Here is a 23,683-nt window from a genome sequence, read left to right as displayed (position 1 = left end):
AAGTTTTCTAAAGCAATTATTCAAATTATATAATTTGAAAGTTATTTTTTATTTTCAAATTACACAATTTAAAAAGTTAACATTAACTTTGAAATTGTTCTGAAAAAGACAAAACTGGAATTTTAATATTGTTGGAGATACAGGAAATATATGAAATTGCGGTAAGAATTTGTCTGAAAGAATGGATCAGGGGTCGAAAGAAATAATTTGAATACTCCATACTAAATCAATTTAGAAATATATTTCTTAAAAAAGTTTGTAAAAATTCAATATTTTTAATTATATATAAAATTAAATGGCAGATAGCATCGAAAACTTTATAGTCACGGTACATTCTAATTAATTTTTCATTAAGTTCATATGCATATGTTTATACTAACATATAAATTGGACATAATTTTTATAAAATCAAATGTTTATTTTATACTGTTTTTTAAGGATTGGTAGTTTAATTTATTTAAGGATAATTTTTTTTTCAATTTAATATATATATTATGGTAAGTTTAGTTTAGAATAAATAACAAGAAAGAAATTTAAAAAAAAAGACTTGTTGGGTTTTAGATGGAAGGAAGGGAGATACGTTAATTTAAACGATATTCACTAGTAGAAAAATGACATTTTATAACAAACCTATTATAACGTATAAAAATTATCCATCATAATAGGGAGATATTATAACGTAGTTTTCAAAATCAGTTATAATATGAGACGCGGTGGCAAACTTGTAAATAAGTTTAAGATATATTATAACGTAGTTTTGAAAATTAGTTATAATATAAAAAGCGGTGGCAAACTTGTAAATAAATTGAAAACCTATTATTGATGTATTATAACGTATTTTTAGAAATCAGTTATAATATCTCAGTATCCCTCTTACTCTCGTTCCCCTCTTCACGTTCTCTCTCACTCTCATTCCTCTCTTCCTCTTCGTCTCATTGCTCTCTTCACGTTCTCACTCTCATTCCTCTCACGCAGTGGCTCTTCGTCTCATTCCTCTCTTCACGTTCCCTCTCACTCTCATTCCTCTCACGCAGTGGCTCCGCTGCCTCTTTCCTCTCACGCTCCGCTGCCTCTTTCCTCTCACGCAGTGGCTCCGCTGCCTCTTCCTCGAAATCTCTGAAGTCTAACCAAGTAGGTTTTATGTTTTTCCCTAATTTGTTATGTTTTTCTTCTATTAATTTCACTAATTTCTTAGATTGGTGGGGATTGTGTTTCGTTTGGTAGAGATCTTTTCATTCGCACCCTGTTCGCCATTGGTGTTGTTGTTCTCTCCTCTGATACAAAAGATTAAAACTTTGATCATGGGAAACAGCTGCAGAAAACCAGTGGCTCATGTGTCTTCCACAAGTTTCTTTGGTCAGTTTTAATTTGGTTGTTTTAATCGTGTGTGTGTGTTTGCCCTCATTTTTCTTTAGTGCAAAATATAAATAAGCCTTGATTTGTTTTTCTTCTGCTTTGATGCTTTGAATTTTGATATTTGTTTGTCATGGTGGATGGTTCCATTTTTGTGTCTTTGGTTTACACGGAGAGAAGAAGAAGAAGGCGATGGTTTCCAAAGGGTAAGAGTTAAAACAATAGTTCACAGGCTGTAACCTGGAAGATTACTGGACTAGCTATTTTTCTATGAACCTTCTTGTTCTGTTTTCTTGTTTTTTAGTGTTCTCAAGGCCTTGGTTTCGTAGAACTGGATGGATTTTTTTGTCTTTTTGTTAACTTAAATGTAAGCCTCCAGATTGTGTGGGTATTGGTATGAAAATGATGGAAATTGTGAGTTTCTTCGCTTTGATTCAGGTTCTAAATAATGTTGAATGATTTTCGCCTTTTATTTCTTCTTAGAAGAATCGAGACGATGTTGGCTACAATCAACTCCTCAAGGTACTGGATCCAATTTTTGTTTCATTTTTATTTTGTTTTGATGTTAATGTTCGTTTTAATTGCTTCCGAGGCTTTTGTTTGTTTTGTTAATTGGTGCTGGATCACTGTTTTGGTATTGGTTGTAAGTTGTGACTGTGGTGTTGTTAATGGTGATGTGAATGGATTTCTTTGTTTGAGGTGGTTAGAAAGATTCATGTTAGGCATATGGACTAGTTTTATCTTGTCCGTACAGAGCTTAACACAATTGATTTCTTTGTTTGAGGTTTGGGATTTGCTATGATTACATTTAAATGAGATGAAGTTAATGAAAATGGACACAGGATATAAAACAATCGAGAGTTATGTGTAATTTGTGAAGCATCTACCATGTTCAAAGAGAAGTTTTATTGTATTCTTTTTTGAAGTAATGAATGTTGGACTTTTAACGGAAAAGAGAAAAAGTTGAAACTGGAAAAATAAAATGCACATGCTAAGATGAATGTGTGATGATACAAGAAATTATACGATACAACATAATTTGTATTCAATGAGATATTGATGTTGAGATGATGTTAACAAAGATTAGAAAATAAGTAAAAGTAGTTTAGATATATGCAAAGAAAGCTGCTAAAAGTATTTTTTGAGAAGAGTAGATTGTATGATTTTTATCCCTGTAAAAGTAAGTGGGATCATGAAAATATCAGAGGAAGCTGAAAAGAGAATAACTAGTTTTGGTCTCTAATTAAACATTATGATATCATAGAATTTGTGTAGTTAGTATAACTAATAAAAACTCTATGAAGGGAACTCAGAATTATTATCATGATATTTTTAACTGTTGCAACTTTTAAGGTATTACTGTTTTTTTTTTCTAAACGCGACTCAATTTGTGTCTTGTTCATTGAATCCATAATAATTATGTTGTTTATGGCCTTATTATTGCATTGACCTGTGACAAAGCTGTAACAGTAATATCTTAATTTAGAGAGCGTATATGTTTGAAGTATGTTTAACATTTCTGTGATTGAGAAGATAATGTATTTTTCCACATTTGTAGAGCATATAATGTATCTTAATCCATAGTGTATTTTTTTCCACATTTGAAGCTTTACTTCCAAGCAAAACTAATCCATAGGTGAAGAATATTTTCCATGTTATTACCATGTTTTAATTCCTTGAAAAGAAGGTAGGTAAATTCATTGAAGTTACAGTAGCCTCGTCTTTGGATGAAATATTTTGCATTTCTATAAATTTTAAAAATTTCATAATAGAATATGTTGTTTGGATATATAATTTTAAGAAAATAAATTTTAGAATTTTTGAGAATAATTTGATTACTTAAATTACAGCATTTCAGACATCGTTTAAAAGGTAAAAATTTGAAAATTAGCATACTTTCTTTTAAATGTATGTTCTTTTTAATATTCTTTCAATATCCACATCAGAAGTACTATTGACTCAACTTCAACAGAGACGTTGAAATCCAAGGATGATTGTTTTTTTCCTAACAGAAATTCTCATGGAGAAATTTATTCAAATACGACCTTAATTAAAGAGAGAATTTGATACGAGGATGTTTTGTGCATGTCATCAGTTTTGTTTTCTTTAATTTATTTTTGGATTAAATTGCAATTTGTAATGATCTGGATGTGTTTTTGCTTTCTTGTGATGTAGTTTTGGTGTGAGTTGTCACCACAAGCTCGGTTGGAGCTCTTGAGGATAGACAAACAAACCCTTTTTGAGCATGCACGAAAAAACATGTACTGCTCCAGGTGCAATGGGTTACTTCTTGAAGGATTTCTGCAGATTGTTACATATGGGAAATCTTTGCAACAAGAGGGAGCAGTCGTTCATTTTCCTTGTACCAGAGCTGGAGGTTTGAAAAATCAAAATAACGGTGGATCATCCATCTGTAATGTGGTCCAGGATGAAATCCAAGATCCAAGTGTCCATCCTTGTTGTGGTTTGACCACAACGCGTGAGGGTGCACTAACACTTCTGGATTGCTACTTGTATTCAAAGTCTCTGAAAGGATTGCAAATTGTAAGTGTTGTTACTTTGTATTTTGTTCTGATGCAGGCCTTTTCCCTATTTGGTAGCTTAACTTTACGCATAATAGTACAATCTTCTGTACAGAAATAGAGAAGTTATTGTAGTGGCTGATTGTAACTTGCATTTCATTTACTCTCAGGACTCTCAAAGTCTCGAAGTAAGACAAAAGAGAACTCAAAATCTACTCGAAGTAACTTGCATTTCATTTATATTTCTGCAGAAGGTGTTCAACCTATTCCCTGGACTATCCGGATCAACATTGCAGTTGTTGTTGCAAGAGGATTAACATTTTTACATACCCTGGATAGAAATGTTATATATCGTGATTTAAAGGCAGCCAACATCCTACTGATTCGATATTTAACACTGAAAGTTTGGCTTGTGAATTTGTGAAGAAAACAACACCTGTTGTTTCTTTTATTTTAAGTGTTAAGTAGAAACTTGGCTACACTTAAATAGTGTATGTACATTAATGTAATATTTGGATTTAATATATAGTTTCATATATAAATGATGTATTAAATATTAGACTATTTAATATTTGATATGAATTTTATTTTGTTAGTTTCAATAAATTTGTTTATTTAAAGCTATATTTATTATAAATGGATTGGATGAGATGATAATACAGGAATATTATTATAATTTCAATGGATGTCAAATTTAATAATCAATTTTTTTTTAAAAACATTTATTATAACGTACTAAGCAATGTATGATATGGTACGTTGATCACATATTATAACGTACAATAATATATACGTAATAGTATATAACATATTATAACATACAAAATTTTCTACGTTATAATATCTTCCACCTATTATAACGGACAAATGAAGAATTTGTTATAATAAACTGCGCATATTATAACGTACTTCAGAAACTACGTTATAATATGTTGAACATATTATAACGTAAATTTTTGCTACGTTATAAAATGCGCAGACTTACTATATCGCCCAGAACTATATCCCCAGTAACTACGATATAAAATATCATTTTTGTACGTTATAAAAAGTCATTTTTCCACTAGTGATTCAAATAAGGTTTGAGAAACATGTTGTAAACAAGTGAAATAAACTCAAGTATCTAAACCCTAAAGTTAATTGAAATGACATTATTTACTCTTGGTTGAATATATTGTTTGGTTGAATATATTACATGTTGCGTATGTAATTATTTGTTTGCTTGAATATATATTGCTGTTGTGAATTAGCCTTAGTTTCCCGTTTGAGATTCAATACAAAAATTATTTACTATCTCCAGATTTTTTGAACAAACATACTTTTTACAAATGAAAATAGAGGAGATGGTAATAATAATTTACAGTATTGAATCTTGAATTGTCCGGTTGGACAGTTTAAGAAGAGTAATAACTTTTTCATAGTTTATTATAACATATCAATTTTAATATACATTTCTTAAATTTCACGAAAATTTGTCGGTGTGTTTTGTATTGATCTTCGGGTGCATATTTGATTGTGATTTATAATCACTTTCATTTCGTGTAACCTGAAGACCAATGCGAAATGCTGGCAAAATTTCGTGAAATATGAGATATGTTGTTTAAAATTGATATGTTTAATAAACTAAAAAAAGTGAATCTTCTTGAATGGGATAGGGTCACACCTTGAATACAAGCACGATCAAAGTGATCATTCAAGATGATTGAAATTGTGTAAACAATTTCAGTAAAGATGCGTACGGATAGAGGGTGGATTAATTTACCACGCATCAGCACTGAGTACGAGAGAGGGGTAGAAGAATTTATAGAGTTTGCGCAACGTAATGCGAGTACAAGTGGTGATAATGAAGTGAAGTTCAGATGTCCATGTGTGAACTGTTTGAATGGGAGGAAGTTGAACGCAAGTGATATTAGGGAACATCTTATCTGTGATGGTTTCATACGAAGTTATACAACATGGATATGGCATGGCGAATTAACAGACTTTCCAACTGTCTCTCAAACTGAAAATGTTTATGATTCCACAATGGATATGGAAGATCAAGCAGAAGAAGACAACTTAGAGGACATGATCCGCGATGTTGGTGCAGAAGCTTTTGCCCAAGCACATGTGTATGAAACGATGTCCACTGATGCGGAGACTCCTTTGTATGCGGGTTCAACTAAGTTCACACGGTTGTCAGCGGTGTTAAGGCTCATGAATTTAAAGGCGAGCAATGGATGGAGTGATAAGAGTTTTACAGAATTGTTGTCGTTGTTGAATGAAATGCTGCCAGATGGAAATACGTTACCCAATCGTAATTATGATGCAAAAAAAATTCTTTGTCCGATGGGTATGGAATATAAACGGATACATGCATGTCCGAATGATTGCATATTATATAGGAATGAGAATGAAGTTTTGATAAAGTGTCCAAAGTGTGGGTTATCACGATACAAGTCAAAAAACAACGGTGAAGATGGTGGTCACACAGAAAAGAATGGTTCTGCTTTGAAAGTAGTTTGGTACCTTCCACTAGTTGCCAGACTTAAGCGTTTGTTCACGAATCCCAAAGACGCTAAAAACCTAAGATGGCATGCAGATGAGAGAGCAACTGATGGGCTGCTTCGTCATCCAGCTGATTCAAAGCAATGGAAAATTATTGATCAAGAATTCCCCCAATTTGGTGAAGAATGTAGAAATCTTAGGTTTGGCTTAGCTACTGATGGAATGAATCCATTTGGTAATTTAAGTACCAATCACAGTTGTTGGCCTGTTATACTGATAATTTACAACTTATCTCCTGGATTGTGCATGAAAAGAAAGTACATGATGTTGTCAATGTTGATATCTGGTCCAAAGCAGCCTGGAAATGACATCGATGTTTATATAAGGCCACTAGTTGAAGACTTGAAGTTGTTGTGGGTTGATGGGGTTGAAATATTTGATGCCTTTGCTTCAGAAACTTTCATGATGCATGACATGTTATTTTGCACCATTAATGACTTCCCAGCTTATGGTAATTTGTCGGGGTACAGTGTGAAGGGTCATAAAGCATGTCCTATATGTGAAGAAAACACTGCAGCTCAACAATTAAAACACGGAAGGAAGACAGTGTATATGCGTCATCGGCGATTTTTACAATCTAATCATCCATATCGAAGGTTAAAGAAAGCATTCAATGGAGAACAAGAGAAAGACAATGCACCCATTCCACTTACTGGACTTGAAGTTGCTGAGAAAGTTAATAAAGTACATCATATATTTGGGAAAACGTCGAAGAAGTCTTCTGTAACGACCCCTTGGAAGAAGAAATCAATATTCTTTGATCTTCCATATTGGTCAAAGTTAGATGTTAGACATTGCATAGATGTCATGCATGTTGAGAAAAATGTCTGTGATAGCTTGATTGGTACACTACTAAACATCCAGGGAAAAACAAAAGATGGAGTGAATGCGCGTTTGGATTTGGTTGACATGAAGATCCGAGAAGAGTTGGCACCAAGAGAGATTGGTAAACGTACTTATTTGCCTCCTGCATGTTACACAATGTCCAAACAAGAGAAGATAAGTTTTTGTCTTTGTTTAAAGAGTATCAAGGTACCACAAGGATACTCTTCAAATTTCAAGAGCTTAGTGTCAATGCAGGACTTAAAGCTTGTTGGACTGAAGTCTCACGATTGCCACGTCTTAATGCAACAGTTGTTACGAGTGGCAATTCGTGGAATTTTGCCCAAAAACGTTAGGCTGACCATAACTCGATTGTGCTCATTTTTCTCGTCAATTTGTAGTAAAGTCATCGATCCTACAAAGTTAGATGAACTTCAAAGCGAAATTATCATCATCTTGTGTCAACTAGAAGTGTTTTTCCCTCCATCCTTTTTTGACATCATGGTGCATTTACTTGTTCATTTGGTCAGAGAAATAAAGTTGTGTGGACCAGTATACTTAAGATGGATGTATCCTATTGAGCGTTATATGAAGATTTTGAAAGGGTACGTCAAAAATCAATATCGTCCAGAAGGTTCGATGATTGAAAGATATATTGCTGAAGAAAGTATTGAGTTTTGCTCTGAGTATATGACTAAAGCAAATCCGATAGGAGTCCCTCGGACATCATGGTTGAGTAGATATTCTACAAGTAAAAGCATCCGGGGTGTGAATGTGGTGACGAAAAGTCGTGAAGAATTGATGCAAGCACATTTGTACATATTAAACAACACAGATGAAGTGATCCCATTTTTGGAAGCACACAAAGCCGTTGTAAGGGACAACTATCCACGACAATCAGAGAAATGGCAGTTGATGGAGCATAACAGAACATTCTTGTCCTGGTTCAAATCTGAAGTTTCGAAAGAATCACGGTCCTCTGAGACTTTCTTGTGGTTAGCAAATGGCTTGAAGTTTGATGTTGTATGTTGTACAGGCTACGAAATTAATAATTGCACATTCTATACAAAGACTTTGGATGATAAAAGCACAGTACAAAATAGTGGCGTCAGTCTAGAAGCTGAGTCGCTACAGTTTTCAACATCCAAAGATCAAAATCCTATAGTTGGATCCATGAGATACTATGGTAGAATTGAAGAGATATTTGAAGTTGATTACACTAAGTTTTTCGTTGCACTCTTCAAATGTAAGTGGGTAGACAATAAGAGTGGTGTCAAAATAGATGAATCTGGTATGACACTTGTTGATTTTCGAAAGGTTGGTTATAGAGACGAACCGTTCATCATGGCATATCAAGCAAGTCAGGTTTTTTATGTCAAAGATCCTGCGTCTGACCATTGGTATGTTGCTCTCCAAGGAAAAAGGCAAATTGAAGATAAAGAAGAGAATATAAGTAATCTTCATATCGTTGACAGCCATCCATTTAAAACGACAATAAATTTGGATGACGACCCTCTAATTGATGACATACAAGCAATACGAGAAGATCACAATGAGGGAATATATATATGACCAATCCATATGATTATGTATGAATTTCATGTTTGTGTAAATATTTATGGCAATTGTTAAATAATATATGTTATTTTATAAGTGCTTTATTTATATATCATCTTATTTATTGTGACAGATCTATGGCTGAGTCACCTCATTCGTCAGGCGATGAAGTCCCCACCACTTCTAGACGGACGAGAGGAGCAACGAGGTTACGACAGCTTATACTTAGAAGAAATGCAGGTGAGAGGACACCTGTCATTATTGACGTGGTCACTGGAGTTGCATCTGGCCCAAATGCAGATGTATTTAGGTCTTACCTTGGAGTATTGGCACGTGATCGTATCTCTATACTTACTCCATCCTTTGACCATGTTTCTGAGGCTGATCGGAATCTCATATGGCAAGATCTATTGGTAAGTTAAGCAATATTGCTCCATCTTCTATATTCATTATATTGATAAATCTGTATTGATATAAGGTTATTACTTTCTTTGTTGCAGATAACATTTGATATGCCAAACGTCGAGAGCTTAAGGAATAAGTGTTTATCTGCAATTGCAGAAAGATTTCGAGGGTTTAAGACAAAATTGACGTCTAGATATATATTTGGACCAAAAAGTAATGAAAATCCATGTTCCAAATATTCAGCAATTGACGAAGCAACATGGCGTCAGTTTGTAGAGCTAGGTTCATTAATCTAGGCGTGGCAGGTAAGTACAGTAAAATCATTCAATTCATCATTCATAATTCTATATTATGACAATTGTTTCATATTGTCACAGGAAAAAAGGTCAAAAGCACAGGGAATAAGTGCTCAGAATAAAAATCCACACCTACTGTCTCGTGGTGGATATAGGAAGCTTGAAGAAAAAATAATGAAGCAGAAGTCAGATAGTAGACTTCCACTTTCTGAGGGTTGTGACCCTCCTCCTCCTCCTTCACCACCATCTCGGCACGAGAAGTGGAAGTTAGCCCGTATAAGACCATCGGGCTCCTACACTTCCGAGTCTGCCAGAGAAATATCTAAAACAATTGTAAGATGTCATTCCTTATATTTTTACATTAATTTTGTTATATATATTACATAGATTTTTCTAATGATTTTGAACTTTTGTTATGTGACAGGACTCCTTGGTTGAGCAGAGCTCCCAAGGTCAATTCACACAAGAAGGTCGTCAAGATATTCTTGCCACAGCTATTGGACGACCTGAGCACCCAGGACGGGTGCGTGGTGCTGGGACTGGCATAGGCATACGACAGTTTTTTGGGTCTTCCTCGCGTCCATATTCATACGAAAAGATGAAGGAGGAAATAAGAAAAGAGATGACGCAGGAGATCACAAAGAAGGTTCGAGCAGAGTTGTATGATGAAGTTGCTGAAATGGTTGCGCGCCAGTTCCAGCAGCATTATGAGGATTATGGCAATCGTCCTCCGCCATCTCCTGTAGCGGAACATGTTGTGCCCCCTACAGGTAAACTTATTTATTTTTGGTAACTAATTTACTTTTTGCATAACCTAACATTTAATTTGACAGGTAGAAGCGGTAAAGGAAGTTGTTCAGCTTCCGGTGCCCCAGGGGACGACATGGATGAAACTCGTCCATGTCAGTTATATATTCTTTCTGATACTGGGACCGTGCTAGTGGCTCGTGGTACAGTTTATGAGACAGCCATTGTAGTGCATGGTGTACAACTTTTAGAAGATGAGGTCAAGGTCACGGTGGATGAAGTTGTCATAGCGGATGCCATTCTTCCTATGCCTACAGATGAGTTCTTCACTGTGGAAGAAGCATTTAAGTCCTTTGTCGCCTGGCCTAGACATTTGGTTGGTGATGTATCTAATCCCCCGGTAAACACTTGTACTATATACTTCTCAATTTTAATATTTACTTCTAATTGACGTTATAACATAACCATTTTTGCATTTAACAGCAGATAGGTAAAGAGGGAAGTCCTCCACCGAAGAAGACTCATTTATCTGAGGATGACCCTCTTGGTGCGTTAGACGAGCTTGCTAAAATCATTTCAGATGTGCCAATGAATGTACACTGGGATTCTACTACATTTGGAAGAGAAACTCATATCCCATTGTACTTGCATCATCAAGATGTTAGGGAGCTTGCGTCGGGTAGAGAAGAAATTAATATTACACTCATTCAGTTATGGATGATGTAAGTTTATGAAAACTTTTTTATACAATTCTATTTTATCAACTTACTTATATCATATTATTTCTTCATTTTACGTATATGTCTGATGTTAGTAACAAGAAGGGGTTCAACGATGTATATGGGTTCATTGACCCCTCTATGACTCATGAAAGAAATAAATTTGATGATATCCAAACATACATCAGCACCTGTTTTGGAATGGGGAAGGATTTTCTCCCTTATATACATGGGTAAGTGAAGTTTGTTAACTTCAACACATTCATTTATTAATTTTGGTATATGATTCATAAGTTATTACCAATTTCAGGTGTCATTGGCAGCTACTTGTGATCTCCATACCGGAGAACACTACTGTCTGGTTTTGTTCATTGCAGAAGTCTCCTCCCAGCCCTCTTAGACATGTAGTAGATTGGTAAGAATCTCAATGTTTCTACTTTTTTTATATATAAATGTATGCTAAAGGAATTGCTTTTAATAGTTCCCTTGCAACACATATGATGTTATCTGGGAGATCTACTGCTACAGCTAAAAAGCTTGCATGGGTTGCCCTTAAGGTTTGGTATTTTAGTCCATACTCATTTACATTTGGTTCCATTCAATTGATGTTACTTAACATTTTATAATTATGATGATATATTGTAGTGTAATATACAAACGGGGTCATATGAATGTGGTTACTACGTCATGTTTTGGATGATGACCATTATTCGTGCACATTACACTAGTGGATGGGAAACGGTATTATTTAGGTTTCAATTTTATTTTCCCTATAGTTTAGATTTCAAATACACTAAGTTAAATCATTGTATTTTATGCAGAGATTCAATAGGACTGCTCCAATTCCGGAGAAGTCACTTCAACTTGTGAGGAAAGCACTGGCTAAATATGTTATTCATTTATATAATAGTATATACTAGATATTAAGATATACTAAGTTCTAAGTTTATGTTTCTAAGTTGTTTGATGTTTTTCTATATTATTATTAGTTTAACATTGTACATTCAGTTTTATTTATGCTTCAAACTTGATTTATGATTATAATTTGATTGATTTATGCTTATAAGAAGTTGATTTATGATTCAATTGAATGTATTTATGTTTTATTATAATTTTCATTCAAAATATATGTTTCTGGATTATTCTCGACTGTTCTGGCTGTAAATATATATGCAGGTCTGTTTCTGTTATTGGGAATGTCGCAGAAACAGACCTCACTTTAAAAAAAAAACAGCACTATATGCCTCGGTTAGTGTCCAAACCGAGGTAGAAAAGCAACTTATGATCTCGGTTATAACCACAACAGAGGCCGAAAGTACTGCGTAAAAAAAAAAGACCTCTACTGCCTCGGTTCAGACTACAACCAAGGCAGTAGGGTGGAATGATCTCGGTTATGGCCGCAATCGAGGCCGAAAGAACTGCGTAAAAAAAAAAGACCTCTACTGCCTCGGTTGTAGTCTGAACCGAGGCAGTAGGGTGGAATAATACAACAGAGGCCGAAAGTACGGCGTAAAAAAAAACCTCTACTGCCTCGGTTGAGACTACAACGAGGCAGTAGGGTGGAACATACGGCCTCGGTTGTAGATGAACCGATGTCAAATCGCCTCCCTTTATGCTTCGGTTCAAACCGAGGTCAAAAGTAGTACACTTTTTGCCTCGCCTGCATATGCCTCTGTTCGAGAACCGGTGCCTATAATGAAAAACAACCGCTGTCTTTTCGCCTGCTTGTACTAGTGTGTTCTGCACTGTTCCGGTTCGTCAGTCGAAGGAAAGTGTAGATTGCTTGCTTCTAGTTTGTTAGTCGAAGGAAGATTTTATCTTTCTGTTTTTATTCACTTTTATTGTAATTTGTTGAAACTGATTTTAGTGAAATCGTTAATCACTTTTTATAGTGATTAACAACTGAACGTAGATTCTTTTGAATCGAACCAGGATAAAAATCCAGTGTGTCAATTTTTTTACTTCCTATACTCTTTTCTGTTTTATGCACATCAACTGTTTGATAAATTTTCTCTAAGAAAATTGTTTTTATAAAACGGACCATCAAAACTTGATTTGTGACCGTAACACGCTTTCCAAATATTTTATTTCGTTGCGCGACTCTATAACGGTACCGATTGTTTAGACAAATTTGATGAAGGCGGGGAGGGAGATTAAAGTTTAGATATTTTTAGAGAATTAGATTAGATAGATGAAGATGTGAGGAGGAAGTATGGACTGGGTAAGTATTTTAAAAGTAAAAAATATATTTTAGGGATGGTTTTTGTTATTAATCGCCGGAAAATTTAAAATTAATAAAAAAAAATACTTGCGGTTTTAGATATATATTTATTTTTATATGTGTATTTTAAATAAGGATATCAAACTTAATAATTATTTTAAATTTTTAAAACTTTCTTCAAAATGCATCCTATCTAAATCTAAACTTATTTTCTATTATGAAATTAGGATAAATTTGTAGGATTAACTATTTCTAAAATCCTCTTTCTGATAACTCACCAGTAATTCTTCTTCTTCATATCTAAAACTACTTATATATAAAAGTAAAGTAAATAGGTAGTTAACTTTTCTGGTCAAATACAGTCTCCTTCTAGCTTTGACCACCATAGATATTATTATTGAATTATGATGCTATCTCATTGGTCATTGGGGAGTGTGACCCTTTTGAACTTGGATCATTCCCACTTGTACTGATGAGATACGAGAGTTTCATATTTATACTAATTTTTCATAAGATAGAGTTATAATAGTGTGAACTAATGCATCCAACAATAATCACTCACTACAGAAAGATATGCAGGTACTTGAAATAAAGCTGAAAATTCATTGTGGCTTAATCTAATTACACAATTTCAGAAAATTTCAAGAGCTTGTTGTGCATTGCCGCAAAATATATATTCTTGGACTGAACGAAATTTCCAAACAAATCAGTCAAAGTTATGAAGGAGTGCTGCTAATTAAGGGCGAAACATAATAAACAAATTCAGTTTTATTAACTTAAATTTTGTTTATTAATACAAGAACTGTACAGTGATATTTACAACAACATTTTTGCTTTGCATCAGTTACATTATTAGCAGTACGTTATAACTTATACTTAGTAATTTTATGTAACTGGCAGTTCTATAACAACACTTTCCACTCCTCAAGCAAGTACAACCTTTGACATGTTTAAACTTGAGTTGGTGTAACATGTGTGGTTGAAGAGGTCGTAGGGCTTTCTGCAACATCACTTACTTTTCCTGACATTCTTCTCTTTGCATGGTTACATTGTTGAATGATCATTGTGGTTAATCCCCAGATTGTTTTCTCTTCACTGTTTGCATAATTCATACAGAAAACATAAACCAAGAGAGAAAATGTTGATGTGCCTCCTGTCAATATGAAGAGGACCCAGAAGCTATTTGGGCTAAGACTTGCAGTTTCTCCATTTACTTTTGTGTCTTCACATTCCTCTGATCCAAGCATTTTGTTCTCTAATTCACTTACCTTGCCGGTTTCTACTAAATCTAGAAGTGCTTTGTTTACGTGAGGAATCAATGGAGACCCCCTTGGAAATGCCTAACACACGCAACACACAAATAGTTAAACAAGCTTCCATAACCAAAGAAAGAGTCACAGAAAGAGTTAAACAAGCTTCCTTAACCAAAGAAAGAGACTAGTAAAACACTTGGTTAAACTTTATCATCAGGAACTATAAAATCATGACTGAAACTTGTCAATGAAAAGTGTTTCGCCAATAAATAATATATTTTAAAAGAATCTATTAGAAAGTATATCCTTAGAAGGTGCATAAATAAAAGTTGTGAGAATATGTTGCATCACATACAAATCCAACTCCTCCAACTTTGTACAAAGGCCCGGCTTGAATAAACTCTTTACAGTACTTTGCTACGAAAAATTTGGCTGCAGGAGCTTCCAGAAAGGCAACTCCTATTTCTTTTCTTCTGAAAGCTTCAGCAAACTCTTCAAGTTCTCCGTAGTTCCTCATGTTTTCAGGGTGGAACTTCAACACTGTCTCCACATAATGTCTCACAAAGGATCCTGAACTGTATCCAACCCTGATGTAGCTATTCCGTAGCCGATCAATATTATCTACAGTTGGTTCAAGCCGTTCAGCAGTTAGCATGCTGGCAAGGTTAGCTGTGTAAGTCTGTGTTATGATAAGTGCCACAAACAACCAAACCACCATAACTATCTTTGATAAATTGCTATGTAGCTTGTCTCCTATGTTCAGTCAAATGAGCCGAATTAGAATTAACTAAGTATTCAACAATGAGATAAATGATGGCATACAAGAACATAGAATCTTAAATTAAAATTACCATCTAACTTCATTAGAGGGGTTAATCCCAACCAAGCCATGGTCCCAGTTTGATTCAGCATGGAACCTGTAATTTCAGGACTGTGGCGTCTTTCCAACATCCAAAGAATGAAGCCATTGTAGATAACCATGGCCAGTATTAGAACCCACATAGTCTTCGTAAAAGGTTTCATAAATAACCAAGCTCTATGATCCACTTTTGATTTAAGGGGAACTACCATCACCACTCCTGGATCAGTGTATGGCTGAGTGAAATCTGCGTACTGATATCGATATGAAATTATGCTTACATCAATTACTGCATCGAAATTCTGTTTCATGCATACACAAATGAAGATGTGGGAACAAGTGTAAGTAGCTATGAAGTCCATATATGGATAAATATACGAATAAGGAAATAGACACTGTTAAAATATAATGAAAAAATTCAAGAAAAATATAGAAAATCCTAAGATAGAAGTACTAAATTGTAATCAATGTTCTAAAATATTGTAGAAAAATCTAATATAGAAAGAAAAAATCAAGAACATTCTATAGGTAAAAAACTAGGACATTCAATATAAATTATGGCTAGTATATTTTAGAATAATCTATGGGTCTATAAATATTCGTGTACTCTACCATTTGATGTAAGACAATATCTACCATAATTAAGACAACTACAAAATACACTTCTTTCAACTATTATTTTCATAGTTTTTCACAGTCTAAAATCTCTCGTAAACTGCCCTCATGGAAAATATATCATAGGAATGAACACTAGTGCAATACACAGAAATGGCATCGGTTAGTTTCGTTTATACGCACCGGTTTTACAACCGGTGCATATAGAGGCGAGGTAAAAAGAATACGTTTAATGCCTCGGTTCTAAACCGGGTCAAAAAAGGATCTATTTTTGCCTCGGTTATCTTTTGAACCGAGTTAGTATCTTAAAAAATTTAATAAAAAAAAATTTCAGAAAACTGCAGAACCATTTTCTGGGTCTTTTCCTCAATCCTTTAACACAGGAGCATGTCTCAATGAAGAATTCGAACTCAAGCATTTTCAGTTATAATTCCAAAACACAAACCAACTCCAAAAATCAGAATAAGATACATCACAGAGCAGATAAAACCACAAATCAGAGTAGGATACATCAATGAACAGATAAATCCAGCATAACAAATGGAAAAAAATGAAAGAAAATCGCTGCCATCCTCGGCCCCCATTTCCCAGCATCCTTCCTTCTCCCCCATTTCCCAGTACAAAGAACTCTCCTTTTCAATCGGGTAGAACCCAGCCTTCATCCTCATTGACCCTGCCATCCTCGGCCTTCGAAGCGGAGCTGGACGGTCCCACAACAGCTTCATCCACGGTGGTTGAGGGCTCGGAAGGGGGTTGGACCGGGTGCTAGGCTAGCGGCTCCACCACTGGCACGGGCCGTACCAGGCAGTCCACGAACAACACTAGATCTGAGATCGCGTCCGCTGGTGGAGTGAGGTCGTGTCCGGTTGGTGGTGGGGTTGGGGTTGCGGGGTGGGAGGCGTGACGGGTTGGGGTTGCGGGGTGGGATGCAGCCATGGCAAAGCAACAGAGAGAAGAAGAAGAGGAACTGTGAGAAGGAGATTTGAGCGAGAAAGAAGAAGAGGAAAAGTGAGAAGGGTACCTTGAAAGGAGATCTGAGCGGCGGAGCGGCGGAGTGAAGGAGATCGCGTGAGCGAGAGAGAAGAAGAGGAAGAGTGAAGGAGAGGAAGAGTGAAGGAGATCGTGTGAGCGAGAGAGAAGAAGAGGAAGAGTGAAGGAGATCGCGTGAGAGAAGAGGAAGAGTCTAAGCGTGAGAGAAGAGGAAGAGTCTGAGCGTAAGTGAGAGAGCAGAAGAGGAAGAGTTGTAATATGTATGAGTATATGCCTCGGTTAATATTTACCTGAGGTAAGAGAGGGATACTGACTCGGTTTTAAGATAACCGGTGCCTAAAGTTTTGAAAAATAATTAAAATTTAAAAACATATACGGGTTATATGCCTCGGTTGGCGCGTAACAGATGTTGAAAATCTTTTTGGCTTCGGTTCTACTGATACCCGAGGCATATAAGTTGTCTAAAACTACGAAAATGCCACCGCGCTTTTATACGCTTCGGTTTCAGTAAAACCGAGGCATATACCACGCGTTAAAAAGCTTCTTTTTTACTAGTGGAAATTTGTATATAAAACAAAAGCTCAATCGTGATGGAACTATACAAAAGCACAAGGCAAGATTGGTCGCTAAAGGCTACTCATAATAACTAGGAATCGACTACAATGAGACATTTGCTCCAATTGCTCGCTTAGATACAATTAGAGTTTTAATAGTTCTTACAACATTGAAAGGATGAAACATTTATGAATTGGATGTCAAATCAGCCTTTCTAAATGGAATGCTCGAAGAAGAGATTTATGTGGAACAACCACAAGGCTTCATCAAAAAAAGGCAATGAAGGCAAAGTACTAAGACTTAAAAAAGCATTATATGGCCTAAAGCAAGTTCCTCTAGCATGGTATAAAAAGATTGATCAATATTTCATCGATTAAGGATTCATGAAGAGCAAGAGTGAGCCAACACTACATATTAAGAGACAAGGTCATTATCATCTCATTGTCTCCTTATATGTCGATGATCTTATCTATACATGAAACAATATGAAATGATGAAAGAATTTAAAGAAGACATGACGAAGACATTTAAGATGGTCAACCTTGGCTTGATGAACTATTTCCTCGGTAAAACAACAAAAAGAAGGTATATTCATCTCTCAAAAGAAATATATTGAAGTTGTACTAAAGAAGTTCAAGATGAGAATGATTGTAAACATGTCACTATTCCGTTGGTCGTAAACGAGAAGCTACAAAAAGATTATCGAGCATAGAATCATCACGCTGCAGGAGTTTGATTGAAAGTCTCTTGTATCTCATAGTCACACTATCAGACATTATGTATGCTACAAGTCTTCTATCAAGATTCATGCAAAAGCCAAGTCAGATTCATTAGGGAGTAGGAAAAAGAATTTTAAGAAATCTACAAATCACAAAGGAGTTTGGTATATGGTACAAGACCATGACTAACTCAAAGATGATTAGCTATAGAGATAGTGATTAGGCAGGATCAATTGACGACATGAAGAGTACGTCAGGATACGCTTTCTCACTAGGGTCAGGTATTTTATCTTAGGTATCAAAGAAGAAACCATGGAACAATCAACAACTAAAGCATAATATGTAGCAGTTGTTGAAACTACGAGTCAAGTAATATGGCTATGAATAATACTTGAAGAAATGGGTGAACCACAAAATGAATCGACTATTATTTATTGTGACAACAAATCAACAATAGCAATAGTAAAAAATCTAGTCCATCATCAAAGAACAAAACACATAGCCATTAAATATCACGTCATTCGAGATGTAGAGACAATTAAACAAATTTGACTCGAGTACTGCCTTACAAAAGACTAAATTGCATATATTTTTATGAAGGCATTACTAAGACCAAGATTTGAACTATTATGCGCAATTTTTGGAGTATTAAAGTGTAATTCAAATTCTAGAAAAATATAGAAAATCTTAAAATAGAAGTATTAAAATGTAATAAAAGTTCTAGAATATTGTAGAAAAGCCTAAGACAGGAAGAAAAAATCAAGAAAATCCTACAAAGATAAAAGTTTAGGACATTCCACATAAGTTGTAGCTAACATGTTCTACAATAATCTATATGGATATAAATATTCATGTACTCTACCATTTAATATAAGACAATATCTACTACAACTAAGACAACTATAAAATAACTTTTTTCAACTATTACTTTCACATTCTACTATTTCTATATTTTTTATTCCATCAACTATTCCTTTCGTAACTTCAAAATATTAACAGACACGATACAAACACACAACTAAATAGAAAATATATAGGACACGGTACAAATAATGAGAAAGGATAGATTGAAAGACTTGGTACAAATAATACTATAGTTAACAACTCTTACCTTCAAATAAACTTGCTTCACCAAATTATCAAATGTGCCATTGAAAGGATAGAATTTGTAGGGCAAGTGATAGGGAAGCAACTCCATAGTTGCTCTGAAAATATCAATGGTAAATCCTTGGAAAGTGGTGGTATTTTCTGTTTGGTCCTGAATTACAGTTACGGATTGTTTCAATGAGTCCATAACGGGGACCCCAATTCTTAGTGGTTTACCCAATGCTAGAATCCATCCTCTTGGAGTTCCCCAAGGTCTTCCTGGCCATAAAACTTGTCCAAGTTCCTTCATTGAAGAATTGAAAGAAGCATTTTGGCCTATAGTATTTGAGAAACCTAGTCCATTTGTCCAGAACCCAATTTCCTTATAATCTTTCCCCATCACATTGATGATCTGAAAAGTATCTGAAGGATCTAACCTTTGGTCAGTGAAATGAATTTTTCCACTTAAGCCAGTAAAATTATTAAGAAGAATCTTATCCAGTAACATTTGATCCTTTTTGTTTTTTATTTGGATCATGGATAGAGAAAGAGTCCACACTGCATCATAAGCACGTGCTGCAAATATCCCAGGCTCATTGTTAAGCTCATGAGGGTTTTCTGAGCTAAACTTTTTTTTAAATTTATGGTGAAAGTCCTCGTATTTAAGCCCTATTTCTGGGAAGTAGCTCTTTACTCCAACTATCCCTTGCATTGATGATATAGTAGAAGAGTTCAATGAATGGACAAGACTTGTAAGAGGATCAGTAACGATCCACACATAACCTTTCTCCATCATTTTCAATTCCTTTGCAGTTTGAAACAGGTTTATGGCCAAAGGAACTGACAAATTAACAACAAAAACTCTGCAATAGCCATTCCTAAGCTTCTCTAGTTCTTGAGGCAGTGAAGAGGAGCTTACCGGAGGGATGGCCAAAACATTGCTTATATAAACACCTAATACACTGAGATCCCTATAGAGATGAGAGAACATTCTCGTGGAAGAAGAATCAGTATCATCGTATATTATGTTAACGTTGTACCATTCAAAGGAATGTACAATAGCTGCTACTACTTTCATCTGCTTAAACTGATTAGGTGAGATTTGCACAAGGTAGGGCCACTTCAAAGTTGACCAGTTTGGAGTTGCATCAGCTAGAGATAAAACTGGGGTCATATTTTGGCTACAAATATCAGCCACTAAAATTGTCTCTTTCCATGTTTCAGGTCCTATAATTGCTTCCACTTTCTGTGTATCAATAAGATCTCTAACTGCAGAAGAAGAGTGGGCATTGTTATACATAGTTTAGAACTTGATAATTGTTTCAATAAACTCTGGTAAACACTTACAAAGAAAAAAGATTAAATATAATTTTAATTCTTAACTTTTTAAACGAAATTAAAATTAATATATAGTTAAATTTTTTATACATTTTGATTTCTAAATTTAGAAAAAATATATAAATATAATTAAATTGTTTTGACTTGTTAAACATGTTTTTCAATTGATATTAAAATCAAAATATATTAAACAATATAAACTCAATTAATAAACTCAAATGAAATAGATTAACCGTTTTGAAAATATTTAGTATAATTGGGTTGAAAAACTATATTTATTTATTTTTAAAATTTAAATATTCGAACAAACCCAATGGTTAAAATTTAATGACTAAAAATATATTTAATAAAAAAATGAAAATATAAAATGAAACAAATTAAAAATAATTTTTAAAGAAATTAATTTTTTTTAAGAAATGCTAATTGGATTAAATTAACTTTTCGAGAAGGCACATGAAAACAATTTCTCCAATAAATTCCATCTGTTAATTTTCAATAAATATTTATAAAAAAAATTCATCCAGGTGACCCAATACTAGAAAATCTCCACTGCAATCTCATTTCTGCAACCAATCTTCTATTTTAAGCCAAAGCATCAGTGATTCATGGAAAAGAAAGCTTGGATAAATCAAGATGACTTAATCGGAGAAGAAGAGAGGGAGAAAAGAAGTGAAAAGATTTCATATCAGTTCTGATGAAAATTAAAGCCTCTGCTTACACATGAAAAGATGTAACAGAAATTGCTGTAAAATATGAAACTTAAACTCTTATTTTTCTTTTATCAATATTTAAAGAAAAAAAAGCTAGTTTGATACTAATTTTAAAAAAACATTCATTTCACAATACTTTGATAATATAATAATATATATTATGATTTTAAATTAAAAATAATATAATTATAATTTATTATTTGACTGTATTAATGAACTTAATTTATAGTTTTGCAGTGTCATGCTATCATTGCTCATAATGATGATAACATACAACTAAATGCCCCCTAGGACTGATGTAAAGAGTGGTTTGGAAATTTTGTCAGCCATTAAATAACCTGGCCGGCAGGCCCTCTAACAAAATATATATATATATATATATATATATATATATATATATATATGTATATATATATATATATATATATATATATATAACGACAACAAGTCTTAATTAACTGTACATACAAAATATAATTATTGATTTTTGATAAAGAATATTGAACCTTTTAATTTTAAAGTGAAGATTTCATTTAGGAGGGTAGATTTTATCTAAATATATAAATTTTTGAATTTTATTGCATCATAAAAAGTGAACTATTGATTTATACATATTTGTAACTTACTTTAAAAAAATTTGTTTTCTTAATTTAATTTTGCACATTTCTTATTTATTCCATTCTTCTTTGACGGCTTAATAAGATGATTCTTTTAATTTACATTTAAACTTTTATCTATCAATTTAAAGTACCAAAAACTTAAGTTATTCTTGTACAAATAAAATTTATACAATTTTTTTATTTGTTCGTTCTTTAAACAGAATTTAGCCTAAAACCTATTCATGTAATGGTGTTCAAATTATAATTGTCTGTGATTTTGATTTATTAATAACATTTTTTTCATTTCAGTTCAATGAATCATAATGTAGAATTAAAGCTAATAGTTTATTATGACAGAAGGGTTTATAATAGTCTTATCCAAGTTGAATAGAATATGAAAGAATGAAAGAGTAGTGGGAAAGAAGAAAGACCTGCTAGGGCAGCCTGAAGAGGATCGCCATGTGAGTCCCTTATCTGTAAATCAAAACTTTGATTGCTGTAATGATAGAAATCTTCCATTGCCATCTTAACAGCAACTATCTCCTCTTTACCGTTACGAGAGTTGTTGTCTGTAATAACTCCTATGGTACCCTTTATCTTCACATGCATTCCATCATCTGTTGTTTTTCCTAATGCAGTGCTCATCAAACAAAGAAGAGGAACAAGCACATCCAGGCTACCCATAATACCAAACAATAACTATGCATCTTCATCCATACATTCCTTTATATGTAGCCACAAAAAACTTGTCAAGTCAATTCATTGAGTCAAATTCCATTCTTCTAGATTGAAAAGAAGAATGACAACTTGCCTTCGTCTTTAAGATAGACTGGTCTAATTATATAATAGTTGTCGAGTTCAATGGAGTCACTCAAAGCTTTTTAAAAAAATTAAGGGATCATTAAAAAAAATTGACCTCATGATGTTAGTGATTATTCAAATTAATTTTTTTACGAGCTTTATATTTCTGTTTTTCTTTAATCATCAAACAAGGATTAATCCTTGATGATATTCGTTTAAGTTGGTTTATGTGTTGAGCATGGGACGACAACGACAAAAGAGAACTAGTGCACATTATATGACTATCGTAAGTAGAAGAGAACAAGACAACGATTGAGGGTTTTCTGCAATTCTGCCGCTAGTAAGCCTTCTGGCCAGCAACCAGTTTCGTGGAAAAAGAGGTGCCAACGACAGAAGTGTCTAATACTTGTTGAGACTTTTCCTTTTATTATTCTCTTTTTTTGGAATTAGATTGTCAATAAATACATGTTGTTTGTATTTGAATATATTTTTTATTCTTTATATTTAAGAAAATAATTTGAAATTTCTTACAATTATTTTCCACCCTTCTATACAAGTTAGATTATGTTATGTCAATTCTAAACCATATAAGAAAATGAAAATTTTCTATATTATTGACTGTATATACTAGTTTTAGTATAGAAAATCGTTTTTAATCAATATGAAAAACTTTTCATAAAAGTGTTAAGATTAAACATTATGAAGATCATGCTAACATTTTTTCTATGAAGAATTAAAATAATAAATAAGGACCTTCTGGATATGCAAATTTTAATTTAGCATAACAAAAGTAATTTTTTTTTTAAATTGCAAAGTTAATTTTTAATCTTTCTGATCTTGGTGTCCAAATTTAAAACATCTCTAAACTAGCTTAAAACGGTTCCTAGACGAAAGATTATTTGAAGAATAGAAAAAAATATGATGAGAAAGATTAATTTTTATTTTATGTGTTGTCATAGAAATTTCAAG

The 23,683-nt window shown here is 33.7% G+C and overlaps 2 protein-coding genes across 2 annotated transcripts; one reads left to right on the top strand and one right to left on the bottom strand.

Annotated features, from left to right (window-relative positions):
• Window positions 1-1,236: 1,236 nt before the first annotated feature.
• On the top strand, window positions 1,237-4,192 carry LOC148196579 (uncharacterized). Its single transcript, XM_088092642.1, has 5 exons — window positions 1,237-1,356; window positions 1,534-1,559; window positions 1,837-1,875; window positions 3,529-3,897; window positions 4,127-4,192. Exons 1-5 carry the CDS (start codon window positions 1,302-1,304, stop codon window positions 4,190-4,192), a joined length of 555 nt encoding a protein of 184 aa, XP_087948768.1. The 5' UTR covers window positions 1,237-1,301.
• A 9,747-nt stretch (window positions 4,193-13,939) lies between these two features.
• On the bottom strand, window positions 13,940-23,013 carry LOC124846845 (glutamate receptor 2.8-like). The gene is made up of 5 exons (XM_088093174.1): window positions 22,345-23,013; window positions 19,292-20,535; window positions 15,294-15,603; window positions 14,798-15,195; window positions 13,940-14,529 (listed from the first exon to the last, which is right to left on the bottom strand). The coding sequence occupies exons 1-5, from the start codon at window positions 22,595-22,597 to the stop codon at window positions 14,140-14,142; spliced, it is 2,595 nt and encodes an 864-aa protein (XP_087949300.1). The 5' UTR covers window positions 22,598-23,013; the 3' UTR covers window positions 13,940-14,139.
• Between the last annotated feature and the right edge of the window lie 670 nt (window positions 23,014-23,683).

This window comes from Vigna umbellata, chromosome 6 (assembly GCF_029865625.1).
Source record: "Vigna umbellata cultivar VRB3 chromosome 6, Vumbellata_1.0, whole genome shotgun sequence".
Lineage (NCBI taxonomy): Eukaryota > Viridiplantae > Streptophyta > Magnoliopsida > Fabales > Fabaceae > Vigna > Vigna umbellata.
Note: the sequence above shows the minus strand (reverse complement) of the source record. Positions and strands in the feature narration are given on the sequence as shown.

Coding starts and splice junctions, on each gene's coding strand:
- LOC148196579 (XM_088092642.1), top strand. CDS start 1,302: ATGGGAAACAGCTGCAGAAAACCAGTGGCTCATGTGTCTTCCACAAGT. Junction 1,560..1,836: donor AAGGCGATGGTTTCCAAAGG/GTAAGAGTTAAA, acceptor ATTTCTTCTTAG/AAGAATCGAGACGATGTTGG. Junction 1,876..3,528: donor GCTACAATCAACTCCTCAAG/GTACTGGATCCA, acceptor CTTGTGATGTAG/TTTTGGTGTGAGTTGTCACC.
- LOC124846845 (XM_088093174.1), bottom strand. CDS start 22,597: ATGGGTAGCCTGGATGTGCTTGTTCCTCTTCTTTGTTTGATGAGCACT. Junction 15,604..19,291: donor TGAAGCAAGTTTATTTGAAG/GTAAGAGTTGTT, acceptor TGCATGAAACAG/AATTTCGATGCAGTAATTGA. Junction 14,530..14,797: donor AAGTTGGAGGAGTTGGATTT/GTATGTGATGCA, acceptor TGCGTGTGTTAG/GCATTTCCAAGGGGGTCTCC.